The sequence below is a fragment of the Gymnodraco acuticeps genome, unplaced genomic scaffold (genome assembly GCF_902827175.1).
Source record: "Gymnodraco acuticeps unplaced genomic scaffold, fGymAcu1.1, whole genome shotgun sequence".
NCBI lineage: Eukaryota > Metazoa > Chordata > Actinopteri > Perciformes > Bathydraconidae > Gymnodraco > Gymnodraco acuticeps.
In genome coordinates this window covers 36,711-57,500 of record NW_022991747.1, presented here as the reverse complement: position 1 = coordinate 57,500, position 20,790 = coordinate 36,711, and the positions used below count along the sequence as shown (strand labels likewise).

The following is a 20,790-nucleotide window of genomic DNA, read 5'->3' as shown; positions in this document are numbered from 1 at the left end:
AGGTATTTGAGTTCAACATGTGAGAAGTAGAAAGTACAGGTATTTGAGTTCAACATGTAAGAAGTAGAAAGTACAGGTATTTGAGTTCAACATGTAAGAAGTAGAAAGTACAGGTATTTGGGTTCAACATGTAAGAAGTAGAAAGTACAGGTATTTGGGTTCAAAGTGTAAGAAGTAGAAAGTACAGGTATTTGAGTTCAACATGTGAGAAGTAGAAAGTACAGGTATTTGGGTTCAAAGTGTAAGAAGTAGAAAGTACAGGTATTGGGTTCAACATGTAAGAAGTAGAAAGTACAGGTATTTGGGTTCAACATGTAAGAAGTAGAAAGTACAGGTATTTGAGTTCAACATGTAAGAAGTAGAAAGTACAGGTATTTGAGTTCAACATGTAAGAAGTAGAAAGTACAGGTATTTGAGTTCAACATGTAAGAAGTAGAAAGTACAGGTATTTGAGTTCAACATGTAAGAAGTAGAAAGTACAGGTATTTGAGTTCAACATGTGAGAAGTAGAAAGTACAGGTATTTGAGTTCAACATGTAAGAAGTAGAAAGTACAGGTATTTGAGTTCAACATGTAAGAAGTAGAAAGTACAGGTATTGAGTTCAACATGTAAGAAGTAGAAAGTACAGGTATTTGAGTTCAACATGTAAGAAGTAGAAAGTACAGGTATTTGGGTTCAAAGTGTAAGAAGTAGAAAAGTACAGGTATTTGAGTTTCAACATGTAAGAAGTAGAAAGTACAGGTATTTGAGTTTCAACATGTAAGAAGTAGAAGTACAGGTATTTGAGTTCAACATGTAAGAAGTAGAAAGTACAGGTATTTGAGTTCAACATGTAAGAGAGTAGAAAGTACAGGTATTTGAGTTCAACATGTAAGAAGTAGAAAGTACAGGTATTTGAGTTCAACATGTAAGAGTGAGGTTCTTACCCTCATTACCTCTGCCCGCCCTACCACTTTTCCTCTGGACCCTATCCCTTCAAACCTCCTTCAGACTATCGCTCCTGATATTCTACCGTTTCTCACCCATTTCATCAACACTTCTCTAACTTCTGGTCACTTTCCAAACAGTCTCAAGGAGGCAAGAGTAAACCCTCTCCTAAAGAAACCCACTCTCAACCCATCTGATGTTATAAACTACAGGCCTGTCTCTCTCCTCCCGTTCCTGTCCTAAATCACTTGAACGCGCTGTCTTTAAACAACTCTCCTGTTATCTCAATCAGAACAACCTTCTGGATCCGCACCAGTCTGGTTTCAAGGCAGGTCACTCCACAGAAACTGCTTCTCATTGCTGTCACGGAGGAACTGCACACTGCCAAACTGCATCCCTCTCCTCTGTCATCATCCTGTTGGACCTGTCTGCTGCATTCGACACGGTGAATCATCAGATCCTCCTTCGCACTCTCCAAAAACTTGGAGTTTCAGGCTCTGCACTTTCCCTCCTCACCTCATACCTGAAAGACCGCACCTACAGGGTGACTTGGAGAGGGTCTGAGTCCGACCCTTGTCAATTAACTACGGGGGTCCCTCAGGGCTCTGTTCTTGGTCCCCTCCTCTTCTCCTTGTACACAAACTCGCTCGGATCAGTCATTAGCCCGCATGGTTTTTCTTACCACTGCTACGCTGACGACACCCAATTAATTCTGTCCTTTCCCCGCTCAGAGACCCAGGTCGTCGCACGCATCTCTGCTTGTCTAGCTGACATCTCTCAGTGGATGTCTGCTCACCACCTCAAGCTCAACCTTGACAAGACTGAGCTGCTCTTCCTCCCGGGAAAAGATTGTCCAACTCTTGACCTGACAATCAACATCGGCACCTCAGTTGTTTCCCCGACTCAGACTGCAAGGAATCTGGGTGTGACCCTAGATAACAACCTGTCCTTCACTGCAAACATCGCTGCTACAACCCGCTGCTGCAGATACACGCTTTACAACATCAGGAAGATACGTCCCCAGCTGACTCAGAAAGCGACTCAGGTTCTGGTCCAGGCTCTCGTCATCTCACGCCTAGACTACTGCAAACTCCCTCCTGGCTGGTCTACCTGCATGTGCCATCCGACCTCTGCAGCTCACCCAGAATGCAGCGGCTCGTCTGGTCTTCAACCTTCCTAAATTCTCCCACACCACTCCGCTCCTCCGCTCCCTTCACTGGCTTCCGGTAACTGCTAGAATCCACTTCAAGACACTGGTACTTGCTTACCATGCTGTGAATGGATCTGGCCCTTCCTACATCCAGGACATGGTTAAACCGTACACCCCAGCGCGTGCACTACGCTCTGCATCAGCCAAACGACTCGTTGCGCCCTCGCTGCGAGGGGGACCCCAAGTTCCCATCGGCGAAAACACGTGGGTTTGCTATCCTGGCTCCAAGATGGTGGAATGAGCTCCCCATTGACATCAGGACGGCAGATAGCTTGCACATCTTCCGGCGCAAACTGAAAACTCATCTCTTTCGACTCCACTTCGAGCGTTAGAACGATTAACGAAGCACTTATATACTAATAAAGGACTGGCTTATCTAAAGCCAGTTGAGTAGCACTTGAAATGTTTGGCTCTATGAAACCTGATGTACTTATATGATTCTGTTTTCTTCAAGGTTGTGTCTTCCTGGTCGAATGTACTTATTGTAAGTCGCTTTGGACAAAAGCGTCAGCTAAATGCAATGTAATGTAATGTAATGTAAGAAGTAGAAAGTACAGGTATTTGTGTTCAACATGTGAGAAGTAGAAAGTACAGGTATTTGTGTTCAACATGTAAGAAGTAGAAAGTACAGGTATTTGTGTTCAACATGTAAGAAGTAGAAAGTACAGGTATTTGAGTTCAACATGTAAGAAGTAGAAAGTACAGGTATTTGTGTTCAACATGTAAGAAGTAGAAAGTACAGGTATTTGTGTTCAACATGTAAGAAGTAGAAAGTACAGGTATTTGGGTTCAAAATGTAAGAAGTCAAAGTTAAAAGTCGTTGTGGAGTAAAGTACTGATACCAGAAGAATGTACTGAAGTACAGTAACGAAGTGGGATGGTTATCACTGATATATAACAGCACATCTGTTAAACCATGGGTAGTTAAGTGTCATTGTTCCTCGAATGGATGGAAACATACGCTGATCAGCGCTGCCAAGAAACGACCGGAGGCATTCAGATCCTCTTATGAATATCTATGAGAATAAACCCCAAAAACTCTGTGTGAGAAAGCCGGCTAATGAAGACATTCTGCAGCTTTGTGTTCATGCATTGCTGTTGAACGTGTCCACATCATTAAGATAAGATAAGATAGGACTTAGTTACAAAAATACAATAAACCAACCCAGTCTCACGGCAATTTCGTAACTATAACACGAAATGCCGGGAGACTGGGTTGAACAAACACAGCAGCATGATAATATAACGTTAACAGTGCAGTAAAAAGAGCAGTTAAATAACTACGGAAACACAGACGGTCACATAATTCATGTAAATATTAACAGTATTTAGTAGTAAAACCGAGTGGCAGATACGTAATTGCACGTTATTATAGAACATTATTAATAATAACTATTTTGTGTAATGATGTTATTTATTTGCACGTAGTGGTGGTGTGGAAGTTCTCTTTACTGAAGGTGAAGAGCAGCATTGTTTCCGTAGAGCTAGTAGTCTACATGTCTCATTAAAGCATGCTTCTGCACAGAGATGGAGTCATCAGCGTGATATCCGTGGTATTTCTATATTTCTATGGAATGCTGTCTGTTGGCTCTCGGCTCCCCGGGAATGTGGCCATGTTTTGGGATCTGTTTTTATTTCATTTCTTTTGCTCGGGTAGCTCCATCTGGTCCTGCAGCGGTTTCCAGCAGTTCTGCAGCCCAGATACTGGCAATTAGCAGACATGTTGGCAAGGCATGTGTGTGACTCTCCCTGGGCTTGTTGACTGTGTGTGTGTGTGTGTGTGTGTGTGTGTGTGTGTGTGTGTGTGTGTGTGTGTGTGTGGTGTGTGTGTGTGTGTGTGTGTGTGTGTGTGTGTGTGTGTGTGTGTGTGTGTGTGTGTGTGTGTGTGTGTGTGTGTGTGTGTGTGGTGTGTTGTGTGTGTGTGTGTGTGTGTGTGTGTGTGTGTGTGTGTGTGTGTGTGTGTGGTGTGTGTGTGTGTGTGTGATGTGTGTGTGTGTGTGTGTGTGTGTGTGTGGTGTGTGTGTGTGTGTGTGTGTGTGTGTGTGTGTGTGTGTGTGTGTGTGTGTGGCCTAGCATTACTATACCAGTGGGGACCTAAATCTGTTTACACAGTCACGTGTGGGGACTCGCCTCCCTTATGGGGACAAAATGGAGGTCCCCATGAGGGGGATCATTAATTCTAGGGTGAAGACTTGGTAAGGTTTAGGGTTAGGCATGTGTTGGTTAAGGTTAGGATAAGTCTCCAGGGAATGCATGTAAGTCAATGTAATGTCCCCTGAAGTGATGTATACATGGTATGTATGTGTGTACATGTGTGTGTGTGTAAGTACATGTGTGTGTGTGTAAGTACATGTGTGTGAGTACATGTGTGTGTGTACATGTATGTGTGTACGTGTGTGTGTACATGTCTTGGCTTTCTTAAAGTGTGTCTTTAAATGCAGTTTCTAACAATATTTCCAACATAGAGAAAACCTTTTTTTGACTATACTATATATTCTTCTTACCGACAGACAGCTGTTGATAGTCAATACTGAATTATAAATATTTTTGTATTGAGGAAAGATTCATTTAACATTTGCATTGACATTACTCTGTTAGAGCATGCAGTATTTTAAAGAGATATGAGTATATTGTGTACAGAATGTGTTTCCTACTAGCCGAATATCTATCCAATTGATTTCTCTATAAACAAATACCCAGAAGACTCTTCCTTCCTAATTTAGGAATGTATTTTTTACGTCAACTCGACCAAAGAAAATACTGCTAGTTGGATCAGAATCAGTCTGAGGTACCTTAACACTGATAATAATGAGTACTTTTACTACTGATCCTTCAGCATGAGGCTAAAAATAAGTAGTGTTAGTGTATTCTAGAACCCTGAAGGCAGGAGAGACTGAAAAGAGTCAAGGGAAGCTTATAAAAGTTAACAGCATTTAATTACACAAAAGATGCGGGGGTGTACAAAATGAAATGTGCGAGTGGAGGCGCTCTCCTCATCCGACCGGTCAGCCCAGGTCAGCAGGTAGAAGAGGTCAATCCTTGGCTTGCTCTTCCTGTTGTCATCTGAGGTCTTCTCCTATTGGTCGGGGGGCGGGTCCAATGCAATTCCTGCCTTTTTCTGTTGCTAAATTACATTGATTGATTGATTGATTGATTGATTGAAAAGTTTATTAACAGCTTGTATATTGGGTACAGTACAGTACAGCTCAAAACATACAATTGTTAAGGGGATGCAGACCAGAGAAAGACTTTCGTCTTGTTTACATCAGGGTCCCCCATTTCCAATTCAACCACAGACACATCATTCTGGTGTCTGTGGTTATTTGAACATTCCCTAATAAACGTTATTCAGCGGCAATAAATGAGTGCTAATCCCAGTGTGCTCAGTGTACAACATCACATGTCATTTCACCTTCGATTCACGGTTTGAAAACGTAGCATTTCGCCACATGCTAATGCTAACCGGAAGTGAAGAATTTTCAGAATAAAAGTATTAAGTTAATAGTTAGTGAACTTCAGGTTTTTCAGAATAAAACTGATTTAAATTAAATAGTGTATTTAATTCAAATTACGCCATACCAACATTGATTTTAATTTCTAACAGTAGTCATTGTACTGCTTATATGTCTTGAAACAAAAAATGACACAATCAATGGATCACTGACTCTGAACATCAGAGAAGCTGCAGCTCACTCCTTAACAAAGCATCTAAAACCCCTTTGTGTGTGTCCAGGTCTGACATGGCAGGACGACCTCACCCAGCAGGTGATTTCTCGAGAGCTTTCCAAACTGAGAACGGTTCCTCTTCGCCATCAGACCTCAGCTCAGAGTCCTCTGAACGCCTTCAGTGGGTCCAGAGACCTGAAGCTGAGCAGAAGCATGAAGCAGTATCTGAGCGGACTGGGTTTCCTGCCTGAGGGACAGACAGGAAGTCAACGAGCCAACGTTCAGGTAACACACACTCAGGTAACACTCACTCAGGTAACACTCACTCAGGTAACACTCACTCAGGTAACACTCACTCAGGTAACACTCACTCAGGTAACACTCACTCAGGTAACACACACTCAGCAGGTAACACACTCTCAGGTAACACACACTCAGGTAACACTCACTCAGGTAACACTCACTCAGGTAACACTCACTCAGGTAACACTCACTCAGGTAACACTCACTCAGGTAACACTCACTCAGGTAACACTCACTCAGTCACTCAGGTAACACTCACTCAGGTAACACTCACTCAGGTAACACTCACTCAGGTAACACTCACTCAGGTAACACTCACTCAGGTAACACTCACTCAGGTAACACTCACTCAGGTAACACTCACTCAGGTAACACTCACTCAGGTAACACACACTCAGTCATTCAGGTAACACTCACTCAGGTAACACACACTCAGGTAACACTCACTCAGGTAACACACACTCAGGTAACACTCACTCAGGTAACACACACTCAGGTAACACTCACTCAGGTAACACTCACTCAGGTAACACTCACACTCAGGTAACACACACTCAGCAGGTAACACACTCTCAGGTAACACACACTCAGGTAACACTCACACACTCAGGTAACACACACTCAGGTAACACACACTCAGGTAACACACACTCAGGTAACACACACTCAGGTAACACTCACACACTCAGGTAACACTCACACACTCAGGTAACACTCACTCAGTAGGTAACACACACTCAGGTAACACACACTCAGGTAACACTCACACACTCAGGTAACACACACTCAGGTAACACACACTCAGGTAACACTCACACACTCAGGTAACACTCACTCAGTAGGTAACACACACTCAGGTAACACACACTCAGGTAACACTCACTCAGGTAACACACACTCAGGTAACACTCACTCAGGTAACACACACTCAGGTAACACTCACTCAGGTAACACTCACTCAGGTAACACACACTCAGGTAACACTCACACACTCAGGTAACACTCACACACTCAGGTAACACTCACTCAGGTAACACACACTCAGGTAACACTCACTCAGGTAACACTCACTCAGGTAACACTCACACACTCAGGTAACACACACTCAGGTAACACACACTCAGGTAACACACACTCAGGTAACACTCACTCAGGTAACACTCACTCAGGTAACACTCACTCAGGTAACACTCACTCAGGTAACACTCACTCAGTAGGTAACACACACTCATGTAACACACACTCAGGTAACACTCACTGTGTACCTGGTGGCAGTGCTGGGGATTGGATAGATGTGACTAGTGCAGTGGTTCTCAAACTTTTTCTGTCAGCCCCTTTGGAGAAAAAAAAAGTCGGGCCCCCCCCAACACAAATAGTCAGGCTCAGTGGCGGCGCCAGAGATTTATTTTGGGGGTGCTGTGGGGTAGCTTGACGTCTCATAGAGCAGGGGTTCCCAACCTTTTTTCCCAAGAGCCCCCCCAAATGACTCCTGTTGGAAGTTGCTCCCCCCCCCACACACACACACAAGGGGGGGGGGGGGCAACAGCGGTAATTAAAGTTTCAAAGTCTCAAAAATGCAACAACTACTGTCACAAACTGGATGAATGTGAAGTATGTTGTTAAAGGAGGATGAAAGCGTAATCAAGGAGCACTATAGAGTGACTTTGATGGTTATTGGACTCAGGATTCATTCATTTGGATTCCTGCTGTGTGAAGAAATTAAAGGACGGCGGAAGTGGAAACAATTCACAAAGGGATTAAACTGTTTAGAACACATGCTCAAAGGAAGCTGGATTTTGCCGATGTGTTTCTGTGGATTCAAAAGTCGTAAATAATCTAAATGGAGGAGACCGATCTGATCGGAGCAACTGACAAATAATCCAACTGAAACCGGCATGGACAATGACTGTGTTTTAAACATGCGCTTATCCAGACAAGCTCGGTTTGGACACTTCACGGCAGAAGAAACATTTATATTAAAGAAAGAATTATACATTTCTGTCTTTTTATGCCTTTAATACTAACTTGAATTTGTATTCAAATTAATTAGTCAATTATTTTGTATATGTTATTGTAATGTAGAGACAAGGCTTTTAGTGACAATCATGTATTGCGTTACAATTATATGTAAAAAAAAAAAAATCTAAATATGATATTTGGCCTCAAATCATCTGAGGCCTGGCGCCCCCCCTGCGATCTTTGGCGCCCCCCAGGTTGGGAACCACTGTCATAGAGGGTGCTCAAACATTTAGGGTAAGCGATATGATACAAAGCGATATGATGTGTGAAACAGAAACAATACAAAATGATACGTTACGAGGCAAAACTAAAGGAAATGGAACGAAACAACAATTCAATAGGAAAAGATTCAAAACGTCACGATTGGAAACGACACCATGCGATGGGAAGCGAGTTGAAACGATAAGAAACAACACCTATCGTTATTTTTGAAAGCATAACATCCAGTGATTTTAAAAACGTAATCTAAACATATTAAATTACAGAAGTGACAATTAAAAAAACTTCACGTAATCTCCAGAGATGTAGCGCTCAGGTCAAAGCTAGCAAACAATGTTTTCCTCGCCTAAGTAACACAAAGGCCTCTTCCCTTTGAAAGAGAGTCAGTATGTCTTCCACCTCTCACTGCTTTTGTTTCTCGCTCTCTCTCTCCCACGGAGCAGAGACCCTTTCACACAAAGCTCTCCATCACCTCTTTACATTATTCAGTCCTCATACGTAGGGTTTTCTGTGAGGCTCTGTGCTTCCTGCTGATGTGTCAGAGCAGCCATAATGCAGAGTTGAAGAGTTCAGGACCTTCTTTATTGATGAGTGGAGCGCCTTTGTTGAGCAGCGTGATGGAAAAAGGCAAACATGGTTAGCATGAATGGCGGCGCACCCCCGTCTCGCTGTGCTAATGCTATTCTGGCCCCTCAGTATGCCTGACATTTTCTCTGTATGCATTTGAAGGACAGAAAATAGCACCGGGGGAGATAGCTAGTGTTAGTGCAGATAATAAACCTGGAGATGATTCAGACGAGAAGAGAGGACAGAATCACACATTTTGGTGCCAGTTTTAATGTAGAAATACAAATGGTGAAACGACTAAATCTGATATCGTAGCTTCTATCTTTCGAGATAGGGTTAGGGTCTGCTTCTTCTCTGACAGGGTTAGGGTCTGCTACTTCTCTGACAGCAGCAAAGGATATGCTTTTAAAAGTTTGTTGTTGAAATGCATGAGATTACTCTTTTGAGTGACACTATCTCATCTCTGATTTCCATAATGCAATTGTCAAGGGCAGTTGTCTTTGATCTAGAATCCACTATTCATATCCTGTGGTGTCTATAAAGCCCGGGCTTGTTTCTCTTTTCAAACTAAAGCCTGTCACAACAACGCTGACCTCGTCTGAGGTGGAAATGAGAGAAATCTGAAACTAGGTTGGAAATCCATCAAAGAAATGTGTTTTAAGATTTACAGAAATGAATGAAACGGGTGTTGCTAATGCTAGCAGCTTTCTGATGCTCTTCTGAGGGATAGCAAAGTGAAATGCTAACTTGAGCATGCTAATGCCTTTACAAGGACAATGCAATGAGTTCCCCCTCTTAGCTTAGCTGGTTAGCATGCTCAAATATGCTAATAAGCACTCTAAATACTTTTGTTGTTGTGAAAACCTTGTGTCTTCTGTTATAAACATTCTTAACACAATATTAAACCGTAATATCAACAGTAAACATATTTTAAAAGCATTTTAAAAGGGATTTCTGTCTTTATAATATTATATAATCTTGAACAGTAATATGAACAATCAACATATATTTTTTGCATTTTTTAAAGCTACTTATGCCTTAATAATATTATATATAATATTCAACACTAATATTAACAATAAACATATTTATATTCATATATATAAACATCAATATTTGCTACATCCGTGCTCTCATCCGGCTGCAGAGCGAAACATTCACTCGCTCTCACTTGCTCCAAAAGCTGAGCAGATGCTCAGTTTCACTCTCAGAAGGCAGCTCGATTCTGATTGGCTTGAAGGGCGTGTGATTTAAAAACAAAAACATAAAATAAAATATTAATAAATACAAAATATTAAAAGATTGGCATCAAAGGACACAGAGTGATAGATATGCAGTTATTAATAACATCTAAAAGAATAAATAAAAATGTAACTTAAAAAAAAATCCCCTTTCCCTCAAACTTTGCGTGCCCCCTGGCGGCCCCCCGGGGGGTCGGGGCCGCCACTTTGAAAAACACTGCGCTAGAGGACAAATAAGGAGATTCCATTACGATCATCGTCTGGGTGTCATTGATGTTAGACATGCCTTTTTTAAAAGGGACGCAATTCCAAATTGATATTTCAGTCTTGACTAAAGTGGTGGACTAGCAGCCATGCCAAGAGTCGCGGCGCTAGGAAGGCTAAAAGTCTGTGACCTCAGATTTTCATTGACATATCTACACTGTAGCTATGTACACATGACAATGAAAGCATTGAATCTTGAATGCCAATGCAGCATGGCTAGCAGAGGTTTAGCGATGAATGTGCTATAACTTGCATTTTTGTGTTGCAGAATGAAGATGTGAAGTCTGAAGGAGACCTGGAGCCCAGCCGCTCCAAACCGAAGCACAGCTGGAAGGAAACGACTGTCTTCAGCCACCAGAAAGAAGCCGGACAACCTCCAATCACCAACGTTTTCACCCACACTGGGGAGGGAAAACACCCGAAGCTCAGTCCATCTTACGCTAACCGGGACCAAGGGAGGAACAAACTGTTAGCGAGTCATCTGGAGCGGCTGCTGTCTGCGGTACCGAGCACTCAGCAAGGGAACGAAAAGCTCCACTACATCAACTACATCCGTCCAGCTTCGAGCAACCAAGCAGAATCTCAGGTGGCTTTTACCTCCAAATCCCAAAGGCCGAATCTAGACAGACTTCTGTTCAAAGCCAGCTCTAATCCACCGGCTGCCAAAGAGCCTCTCAGCGCCGTCGACGGTAAGATCTGCTTCACACACTCTGACGTTCAATACAGAGAAGAACACACATCCTTTACTCAGGTAGAAGTACTCGTGTTTAAACATACTCTGGTGAAAGCAGAAGTACTCAATAAACTTCTGCTTTGGATAAAAGCGTCTTAACAAGTGACATGTGATGTAATTAGGGATGCACGATATTGGTTTTTTGAAACCGATACCTTCCTGCTTCTCAAGACCGATACCGATAACACCATTTTTTTTTTACGCCACTAATTATTTTAACGCGATTAACGCATGTGTATTTTTTGTCCTCGGCCGCCCCGTAGTTTCAGAGCGCATCGAGTTTAAAATACCGTCTACAAGCTGATGCTGACAGCCCCGCTCCTGCTGCCCGCTTGTGGCAGACCACACTTCCACGCTCACCGGCAGGCACCGACTGGCCATCTGGAGGACCGGGAGGGTGTGTGTGTGTGTGGCCCGAGAGAGCGAGAGAGAGACCTTACGTGCATTGTTGTTGTTAGCATCTGGTGCTAGCTAGCTGCGCTAACGGATATAAGGAGCTGTTTAAATGAAAACAGAGGAGCGACATTTCGCCACAACTGCGCCGAGCACTTGACTTTATGCAGGAAGCCAGACAGTGGGACATTGTACGAAAAGTCAGCACACTCAGCACGGTGCGCAACATGATTGCAGCGTCCAGGCAGCTCCGGTTCGAGCATATGCCTTGAGTTGCACATAGCTCCAACGCCCATACCACCGACGACATCTTTGTTTACTGTCCTGGCTTCACGGCCGCACACCATTTACGTCACAGCCAGGCACGAGTTAGGGAGCACTGGATTTGTGAAAAACTCCCCTCTTCCTAAACCACTAATACCACAGTACTGGCAAAACGGGAGGAGCCGAGTGAAAAACAAGCGCCCCTCATCCCAATCCACACCGCAGTATCTTTTTTTTTTTTTTTACCCAAACAATATATTGTATATTATCGGGGCTATTAATACTGGTATCGGGTTTATCGGGATGACGTCATAATTCCTAATATCGGACCGATAATTATCGTGCATCCCTAGATGTAATGTAAGCTTTTACCGTAATTTCTTTGTCATACTATGTTCAGCACTTTGGGCTGCGTCAAGCATGAAAGGTGCTATAAATAAAGTGTATTATTATATTGTGATTTACACCTTCCAGAGCGATTCATCCAGAACATGGTGAACCAGCTGGGGCGGCACAGTGTTCACTTTGAGTCTCTGATGGGGAAAGATCTGGACCATTTGGCGGGGGTTATAGCTGGAGCTCTGAACCAGGAGAAAGAGGGGCGTCCTGGTCCTGAAACTGGATCAAATGCTGGATCAAAACCTGCTGAGTCCAGACCCATGGTGGCACTGCTGAAAGAAAACCAGGACAGGAAACAAGAACATCTAAAAAAGGAAGACACAGCGAGACCCAAAGAGCCAGGTGAGTCATTCAAAGAGTCTGAGTCTAACATCTATAGAATGTGTCTCTCCTCCTGATATAAGACACACTAACTTCAGAAGTGAGATATCAGGTTTTTAGACATGCATCATCTTGTTCAGTCAAAACATCTCATTTTGAGTTGTTTCTCAGATGAAACGCATATTTATTAGGAAATCACCAACGAATCAGAAAACTGACAACTTTTGAGGCTTATATTGTAACGCAACATATCCTAAAATATAGTTCAAATGAGTTTTCCTGCTAATTACAAGATCTGATTGATCTAGATATCCCTTCTTATTTCAAGAAGGCTCACCAAGCTAATGTTCACTTGTTCTATTGGCAGTATTTTGTACTGATTTCAAGTGAAAACAGCTTGATTTCATTATTGTTTAACTTGTTTTCGGAGCAGCATTACATGTTGTGCAGCAGGGGTCGGCAACCCCTGGCACGCGGCACCGTAACCAGTGGCACACTAGGAATAAGTGGGCACAATATTACAATGTTATTTTCGGATCCTGAACGAGACCGCCGCCAGAGCGCGTCTCCCCGGTCCCTGCAGAAGGAAGCCATGCACGCAACGCAGCCCCGCTCTCTTTAACTCCAGGCGACTTTCTGCCGCTTTCCTCCGTGGTGCTGATCGCTTCCCCACGGAGGAAAGCACTTCACAAATTGCAGTACCCATAAGGAGCTGTACACATGCCACAGTTTTTGCGTGTCTAGTTGAAAGCCCAGTGGCGATCAGCTCATCTCTCATCTAAATAACATGCTACAGGGGCGGGCTGGCCATCTGTGTTCTGGAGAATCACAGAACGGACGATCGTCCTTATTATTATGCCGTTTAAACCAATTATTTAAATGTGTTTGTTAAATTCGGCATCATGCTCGGTGTGAGTCGGAAGGGGAACTGTAGAAGGGAGAGGGAGGGTGGGTTGAAAGGATGGAGACGAGCAGTGGCCGGAAGTTTTGCCGGATATAAATAGGGGTGGCCGTGGTTCGAGGCGGAGTTTTGGGCGTGGCCCTGCTCCTGAACCTATGTTAACCATTTAACCTCATTTGTTAAATTCTGCATCATGTAAGTTGCGCTGACAGGTCCACACACTGCTTCCCGCAGCGAGGCGCCCCCCCCCCCCGTTGATAATTCACGATCGTCTGCACGCTGATAACATTTCTGTTGTTGTAATGGCACTTCAGATCAAAAAGGTTGCCGACTCCTGCTGTGCAGTTTAGAAATGGCAACTGAAATTCTTCTGACCTGAGCTCCTCTAACAATGCAACATATATAATAAAATACTAAAATACAAAATAGTGCAAGAAGTCTATATACATGTCAATAGAATATGATGCACATTAACCCTTTAGAGTCCTGAGCTAATTTGGCCGTTTTCGCATACTTTTGATTTGTCTTACTCCCATTAAGAAATGTTTAGCATGTCAATGTTTGGTATCTATCGTTTTAAGACAACCTCACCTACAGTATATACACTGATAGTTACACTAGATGAACATTTTGGACGCAAAATCTCCCACAAAACGTAAAAACAGATTTGGAAAGTGATATTATTTGTACTATAGGTAACTCAAACATCCACAACGAAACATTTTGAAAGCTGGAAATACCTGGGATGTCACTATGATAATGAAACGTTTGATTGAGGTAGCATCAACCTATATACACATTATGGACAAATAGCATGAATCCAGAGATACTCTCAATTCTCAATATTTGTTTCAAAATTAAATAGGGTTTAGTGCGGTGATAATAATAATGTTGCTTTCGTGCCACAGATACAAGAGTCTCTGAGTTTATAAATGCACATTCACTCCTGCCAAATGTCTTTTTCGAGTCCTTCCTTTCCACTCTTTTCTCACGTACGTTTCCACACAATCTGCTCACATAATCTGTGTTTTGTTTCCAGGCCAACAGAGAGCCGGCGCAGACAAAGAGCCCGTTGACAAGGTGATTTAAAAAATACCCTGCAAACTAAATTGGGTTCTCAGAGACACTTTATCCACGTCGAAGTAGAAAGTTGTGCCAACGTTTAAAAGCATCTCATAACATCACTTGAGTTGACCGACCTCCAATATGTTCCTTTTAAAGTGTTATGAATGAAAATAGATATTAATTCGACTGAGAATGCATTGAATATATGTATTTATATTGTTTCTAATCATTTGGAAGGAAAGAAGGATTGTACCTTGTAGCAGCACTTAGACATAGAAACATTAATTATAATTCCTCACCACTTAATGAACTCTGTCTTAAAAGCAATGCATGGTGTCCTAATGCATCTCTGAACTCCTTTATTAGTCCCACAGAGGAGGGGATCTACATTTTACAGCAAAAGTAAAGAAAGGGGCAGAAAATACACACTTTTAGATAAAGGGCAAGCACAGAATATTACAAATACAGCTTACAATTTAGAAAGTATGCAATGTGGTATAAAAGTTAAGTTAATTAAGTGTATCATGTAGAGCAGGGGTGTCAAAAATCAATAAATGGGTACTAGTCAGCTAAGACACGAGCGTCAAGCCGAAATTGAACCATCTAATATCCGAAACTCTGCGGTAGCGCCAATAATTTATAGTTATACATCAATAAGACCTCGATCAATTCAACCAGGGTGAGAAAATCAGCTTTTCTGCTCCAGGATGTAAAAAGAAATGGATTACCTGCAAATATAATGGCTGGAAATGTCGTTAGCCCTGAAATCTATCTAGAACCTGCTACGACCCATGTACCAAAACATGTTTAGTTTGATGCTTTACCAAAATAAATCAGATTTCTGTACTAGAATATCCTTTTAATGGCTATATATTCTTTAGGACCAATGATTGAATGCTTGCTATTTTCCCCTTCAAATGGGTCTAAAGCAGGGGGGTCAAACTCAAACAGTGGGCCAACGTTAAAAAATGGGTACTAGTGGAGGGCCGGACTGGTTCAATGTTTATTACAGAACTTATTGAAATGAACTTATTGCACATATTAAACCTGGAACTAACAAAGCTTAAATTATTGCCTATAAAAACAACATTAAACATTAAATAATCAGCTGCATTCATTTCTCATGGCTCTATCTGCAGCTTTTCCAGAGTTATTTCTTATGAGTACATTTCTCCACAGGCCAACAACAGCTTCAACAAAACTATTCCCCTCAAAGAGAAAACCAAACATGCCCTGTTGTCCTGAGAGAGAAAGTGCAGAAGGAAGCATCCATTAAACTCAGGTTGCTGCTCTGTGATGCTAGCTCAGATACTTGGCATCTCATCTTGGGTGCAAGGTCATCAATGTTTGGGCTCAGGCTCTGAGCGGAGGAGACCCTCAGGATGGAGTGAAGGTGTGAGAGCAATATACCGGCGGGCCAGATCTAATAGGAATTAGAAATTATCCTGCGGGCCGAAATTAAATCCACTACGGGCCTGATTTGGCCCCCGGGCCTCGAGTTTGACACATGTGGTGTAGAATGTAACGTGGTAGAAGCTCGATAACAGGTTAACCTATATTGTTGTTACAGTAGTACAGTTCAAGGTGCTTTACATACAGGCAATTAATTAAGACAATTCATAACATTGTAAATACACAGAAAGCTGCAAGAAGTGCTGTTAGTCTGTGTTGTTGTTGTTGTTGAATCTCCTTTTGTTTACCACAGCACGCAGCGTTCTTCTCCAAGCTGCTGGACTACCTCAACATGGAGCCGTTCAACGACGCTCCTCAGGTATAACAAGTATTCATTTTGCAAAGTTTAAATTATTATATTTATTCACGTGGCATTTCACAAAGCTCACTCTGTCCGCCACGATGTTGTTTCCACACATCCTGCTGTTATATCGATCAATCATTATGCATATATTTATACACCAATACTCTTCCCTTCTGCTTCTATATCTTATCTATTTATTTAGTTTTATAATGCACTTTCATTTTGGGACAATTTTATGCAATTTATTTTACAATTTCTTATCAATTTTAATTATTTTTAATTATTTTTTGAAATGTTTATGCATTTTTTAAACATTGTTTTTGCTATTTTTATATTTATTTATTTTTACAATATTTGAATGTGTGTCAGCTCATATTCTGAAATGTTCCTCCTCTGCTAGTTCGTATCTTATATGTTTGTTTGCATAGTTCCTTAATGTTCAGTTCTGTGGAGCTGAAGAATGTCATCGTACCGTGCAGCTCCCTCTTCTACCGTAGATATGACAAAACAAACACACCTTAAATCTCGTCCTTAAGTAAAGTACTTGAGTAAATATACTTAGTGTTTTTCTGACTTTCTTTCTTGTGTTTTCTTTGATGATGATGATGATGATGATGATGATGATGATGATGATGATGATGATGATGATGATGATGATGATGATGATGATGTGTTTGCTTCTTCTTTGTGGGGATAAAAATACGTGTTTCTTCCCATCTTTTCCAAAGGTTAACGTCGGAGCGCCGGCTTCCCTCCGGAAAACCGTCGGACAGGAAAACGTCCAGAGCCGAACGACGCTGGGTCAACTTCCTGCTGCTCTCCACCTGCAGGAGAAACCACAACAACAACAACAACAACAGCAGCATGAGGAGGAACCACAGAAGATGAAGGAGGTGAAGGTGAAGACTCAGCTGGTCCACGTGGCGGTGAAGGAGTTCTCCAGCAGAGGGAAGGACAGACACTTCGGATACATCATCACCGGATCAGAGTGAGTAGGATTAGGATTATATGATCTTATTTATACATGTGTTTGACATGCGTGTAACATGGGTCTAATACCAGTGTAACATGGGTCTAATACCAGTGTAACATGGGTCTAATACCAGTGTATTATAGGTCTAATACCAGTGTAACATGGGTCTAATACCAGTGTAACATGGGTCTAATACCAGTGTAACATGGGTCTAATACCAGTGTAACATGGGTCTAATACCAGTGTAACATGGGTCTAATACCAGTGTAACATGGGTCTAATACCAGTGTAACATGGGTCTAATACCAGTGTAATATGGGTCTAATACCAGTGTAATATGGGTCTAATACCAGTGTATTATAGGTCTAATACCAGTGTAACATGGGTCTAATACCAGTGTATTATAGGTCTAATACCAGTGTAATATGGGTCTAATACCAGTGTATTATAGGTCTAATACCAGTGTATTATGGGTCTAATACCAGTGTAATATGGGTCTAATACCAGTGTAATATGGGTCTAATACCAGTGTAATATGGGTCTAATACCAGTGTAATATGGGTCTAATACCAGTGTAATATGGGTCTAATACCAGTGTATATGGGTCTAATACCAGTGTAATATGGTCTAATACCAGTGTAATATGGGTCTAATACCAGTGTAATATGGGTCTAATACCAGTGTAATATGGGTCTAATACCAGTGTAATATGGGTCTAATACCAGTGTATTATAGGTCTAATACCAGTGTAACATGGGTCTAATACCAGTGTAACATGGGTCTAATACCAGTGTAACATGGGTCTAATACCAGTGTAACATGGGTCTAATACCAGTGTAACATGGGTCTAATACCTGTGTAATATGGGTCTAATACCAGTGTAATATGGGTCTAATACCAGTGTAATATGGGTCTAATACCAGTGTAATATGGGTCTAATACCAGTGTAATATGGGTCTAATACCAGTGTAACATGGGTCTAATACCAGTGTAATATGGGTCTAATACCAGTGTAATATGGGTCTAATACCAGTGTAATATGGGTCTAATACCAGTGTATTATAGGTCTAATACCAGTGTAATATGGGTCTAATACCAGTGTAACATGGGTCTAATACCAGTGTAATATGGGTCTAATACCAGTGTAACATGGGTCTAATACCAGTGTAATATGGGTCTAATACCAGTGTAATATGGGTCTAATACCAGTGTAATATGGGTCTAATACCAGTGTAATATGGTCTAATACCAGTGTAACATGGGTCTAATACCAGTGTAATATGGGTCTAATACCAGTGTAATATGGGTCTAATACCAGTGTAATATGGGTCTAATACCAGTGTAATATGGGTCTAATACCAGTGTAATATGGGTCTAATACCAGTGTAATATGGGTCTAATACCAGTGTAATATGGGTCTAATACCAGTGTAATATGGGTCCTAATACCAGTGTAATATGGGTCTAATACCAGTGTATTATAGGTCTAATACCAGTGTAATATGGGCTCTAATACCAGTGTAACATGGGTCTAATACCAGTGTATTATGGGTCTAATACCAGTGTTAATCATGGGTCTAATACCAGTGTAATATGGGTCTAATACCAGTGTAATATGGGTCTAATACCAGTGTAATATGGGTCTAATACCAGTGTAATATGGGTCTAATACCAGTGTATTATAGGTCTAATACCAGTGTAATATAGGTCTAATACCAGTGTATTATGGGTCTAATACCAGTGTAATATGGGTCTAATACCAGTGTAATATGGGTCTAATACCAGTGTAATATGGGTCTAATACCAGTGTAATATTGGTCTAATACCAGTGTATTATGGGTCTAATACCAGTGTAATGTGGGTCTAATACCAGTGTAATGTGGGTCTAATACCAGTGTAATGTGGGTCTAATACCAGTGTAATGTGGGTCTAATACCAGTGTAATATGGGTCTAATACCAGTGTAATATGGGTCTAATACCAGTGTAACATGGGTCTAATACCAGTGTAATATGGGTCTAATACCAGTGTAATATGGGTCTAATACCAGTGTAATATGGGTCTAATACCAGTGTAACATGGGTCTAATACCAGTGTAACATGGGTCTAATACCAGTGTAACATGGGTCTAATACCAGTGTATTATGGGTCTAATACCAGTGTAATATGGGTCTAATACCAGTGTAACATGGGTCTAATACCAGTGTAACATGGGTCTAATACCAGTGTAACATGGGTCTAATACCAGTGTAATATGGGTCTAATACCAGTGTAATATGGGTCTAATACCAGTGTATTATGGGTCTAATACCAGTGTATTATAGGTCTAATACCAGTGTAATATGGGTCTAATACCAGTGTAACATGGGTCTAATACCAGTGTAATATGGGTTTAATACCAGTGTATTATAGGTCTAATACCAGTGTATTATAGGTCTAATACCAGTGTAATATGGGTCTAATACCAGTGTATTATAGGTCTAATACCAGTGTAATATGGGTCTAATACCAGTGTAATATGGGTCTAATACCAGTGTAATATGGGTCTAATACCAGTGTAATATGGGTCTAATACCAGTGTAATATGGGTCTAATACCAGTGTAATATGGGTCTAATACCAGTGTAATATGGGTCTAATACCAGTGTATTATAGGTCTAATACCAGTGTAATATGGGTCTAATACCAGTGTAATATGGGTCTAATACCAGTGTAATATGGGTCTAATACCAGTGTAATATGGGTCTAATACCAGTGTAATATGGGTCTAATACCAGTGTAATATGGGTCTAATACCAGTGTATTATGGGTCTAATACCAGTGTATTATAGGTCTAATACCAGTGTAATATGGGTCTAATACCAGTGTATTATGGGTCTAATACCAGTGTAATATGGGTCTAATACCAGTGTAATATGGGTCTAATACCAGTGTAACATGGGTCTAATACCAGTGTAACATGGGTCTAATACCAGTGTAACATGGGTCTAATACCAGTGTATTATGGGTCTAATACCAGTGTAATATGGGTCTAATACCAGTGTAACATGGGTCTAATACCAGTGTAACATGGGTCTAATACCAGTGTAACTATGGGTCTAATACCAGTGTATTATGGGTCTAATACCAGTGTAATATGGGTCTAATACCAGTGTAATATGGGTCTAATACCAGTGTAATATGGGTCTAATACCAGTGTAATATAGGTCTAATACCAGTGTAATATGGGTCTAATACCAGTGTAATATGGGTCTAATACCAGTGTAACATGGGTCTAATACCAGTGTAACATGGGTCTAATACCAGTGTAATATGGGTCTAATACCAGTGTAATATGGGTCTAATACCAGTGTAATATGGGTCTAATACCAGTGTATCATGGGTCTAATACCAGTGTATTATGGGTCTAATACCAGTGTAATATGGGTCTAATACCAGTGTAATATGGGTGTAATACCAGTGTAATATGGGTCTAATACCAGTGTAACATGGGTCTAATACCAGTGTAATATAGGTCTAATACCAGTGTATTATGGGTCTAATACCAGTGTAATATGGGTCTAATACCAGT

At 41.4% G+C, this 20,790-nt stretch overlaps 1 protein-coding gene across 1 annotated transcript in view; it reads left to right on the top strand.

The window, feature by feature from the left end:
* The window catches only part of LOC117534924 (receptor-type tyrosine-protein phosphatase N2-like), a gene marked incomplete at its 3' end in the record, with an annotated part of 93,144 nt that overhangs the window by 42,564 nt on the left and 29,790 nt on the right, over window positions 1–20,790 (top strand). The window contains exons 4-9 of the mRNA XM_034199197.1: window positions 5,872–6,089; window positions 10,686–11,106; window positions 12,282–12,548; window positions 14,468–14,508; window positions 16,199–16,264; window positions 16,978–17,237. Coding sequence (XP_034055088.1) covers window positions 5,872–6,089; window positions 10,686–11,106; window positions 12,282–12,548; window positions 14,468–14,508; window positions 16,199–16,264; window positions 16,978–17,237 — 1,273 coding nt within the window. The remainder of the gene's footprint in view (window positions 1–5,871; window positions 6,090–10,685; window positions 11,107–12,281; window positions 12,549–14,467; window positions 14,509–16,198; window positions 16,265–16,977; window positions 17,238–20,790) is intronic.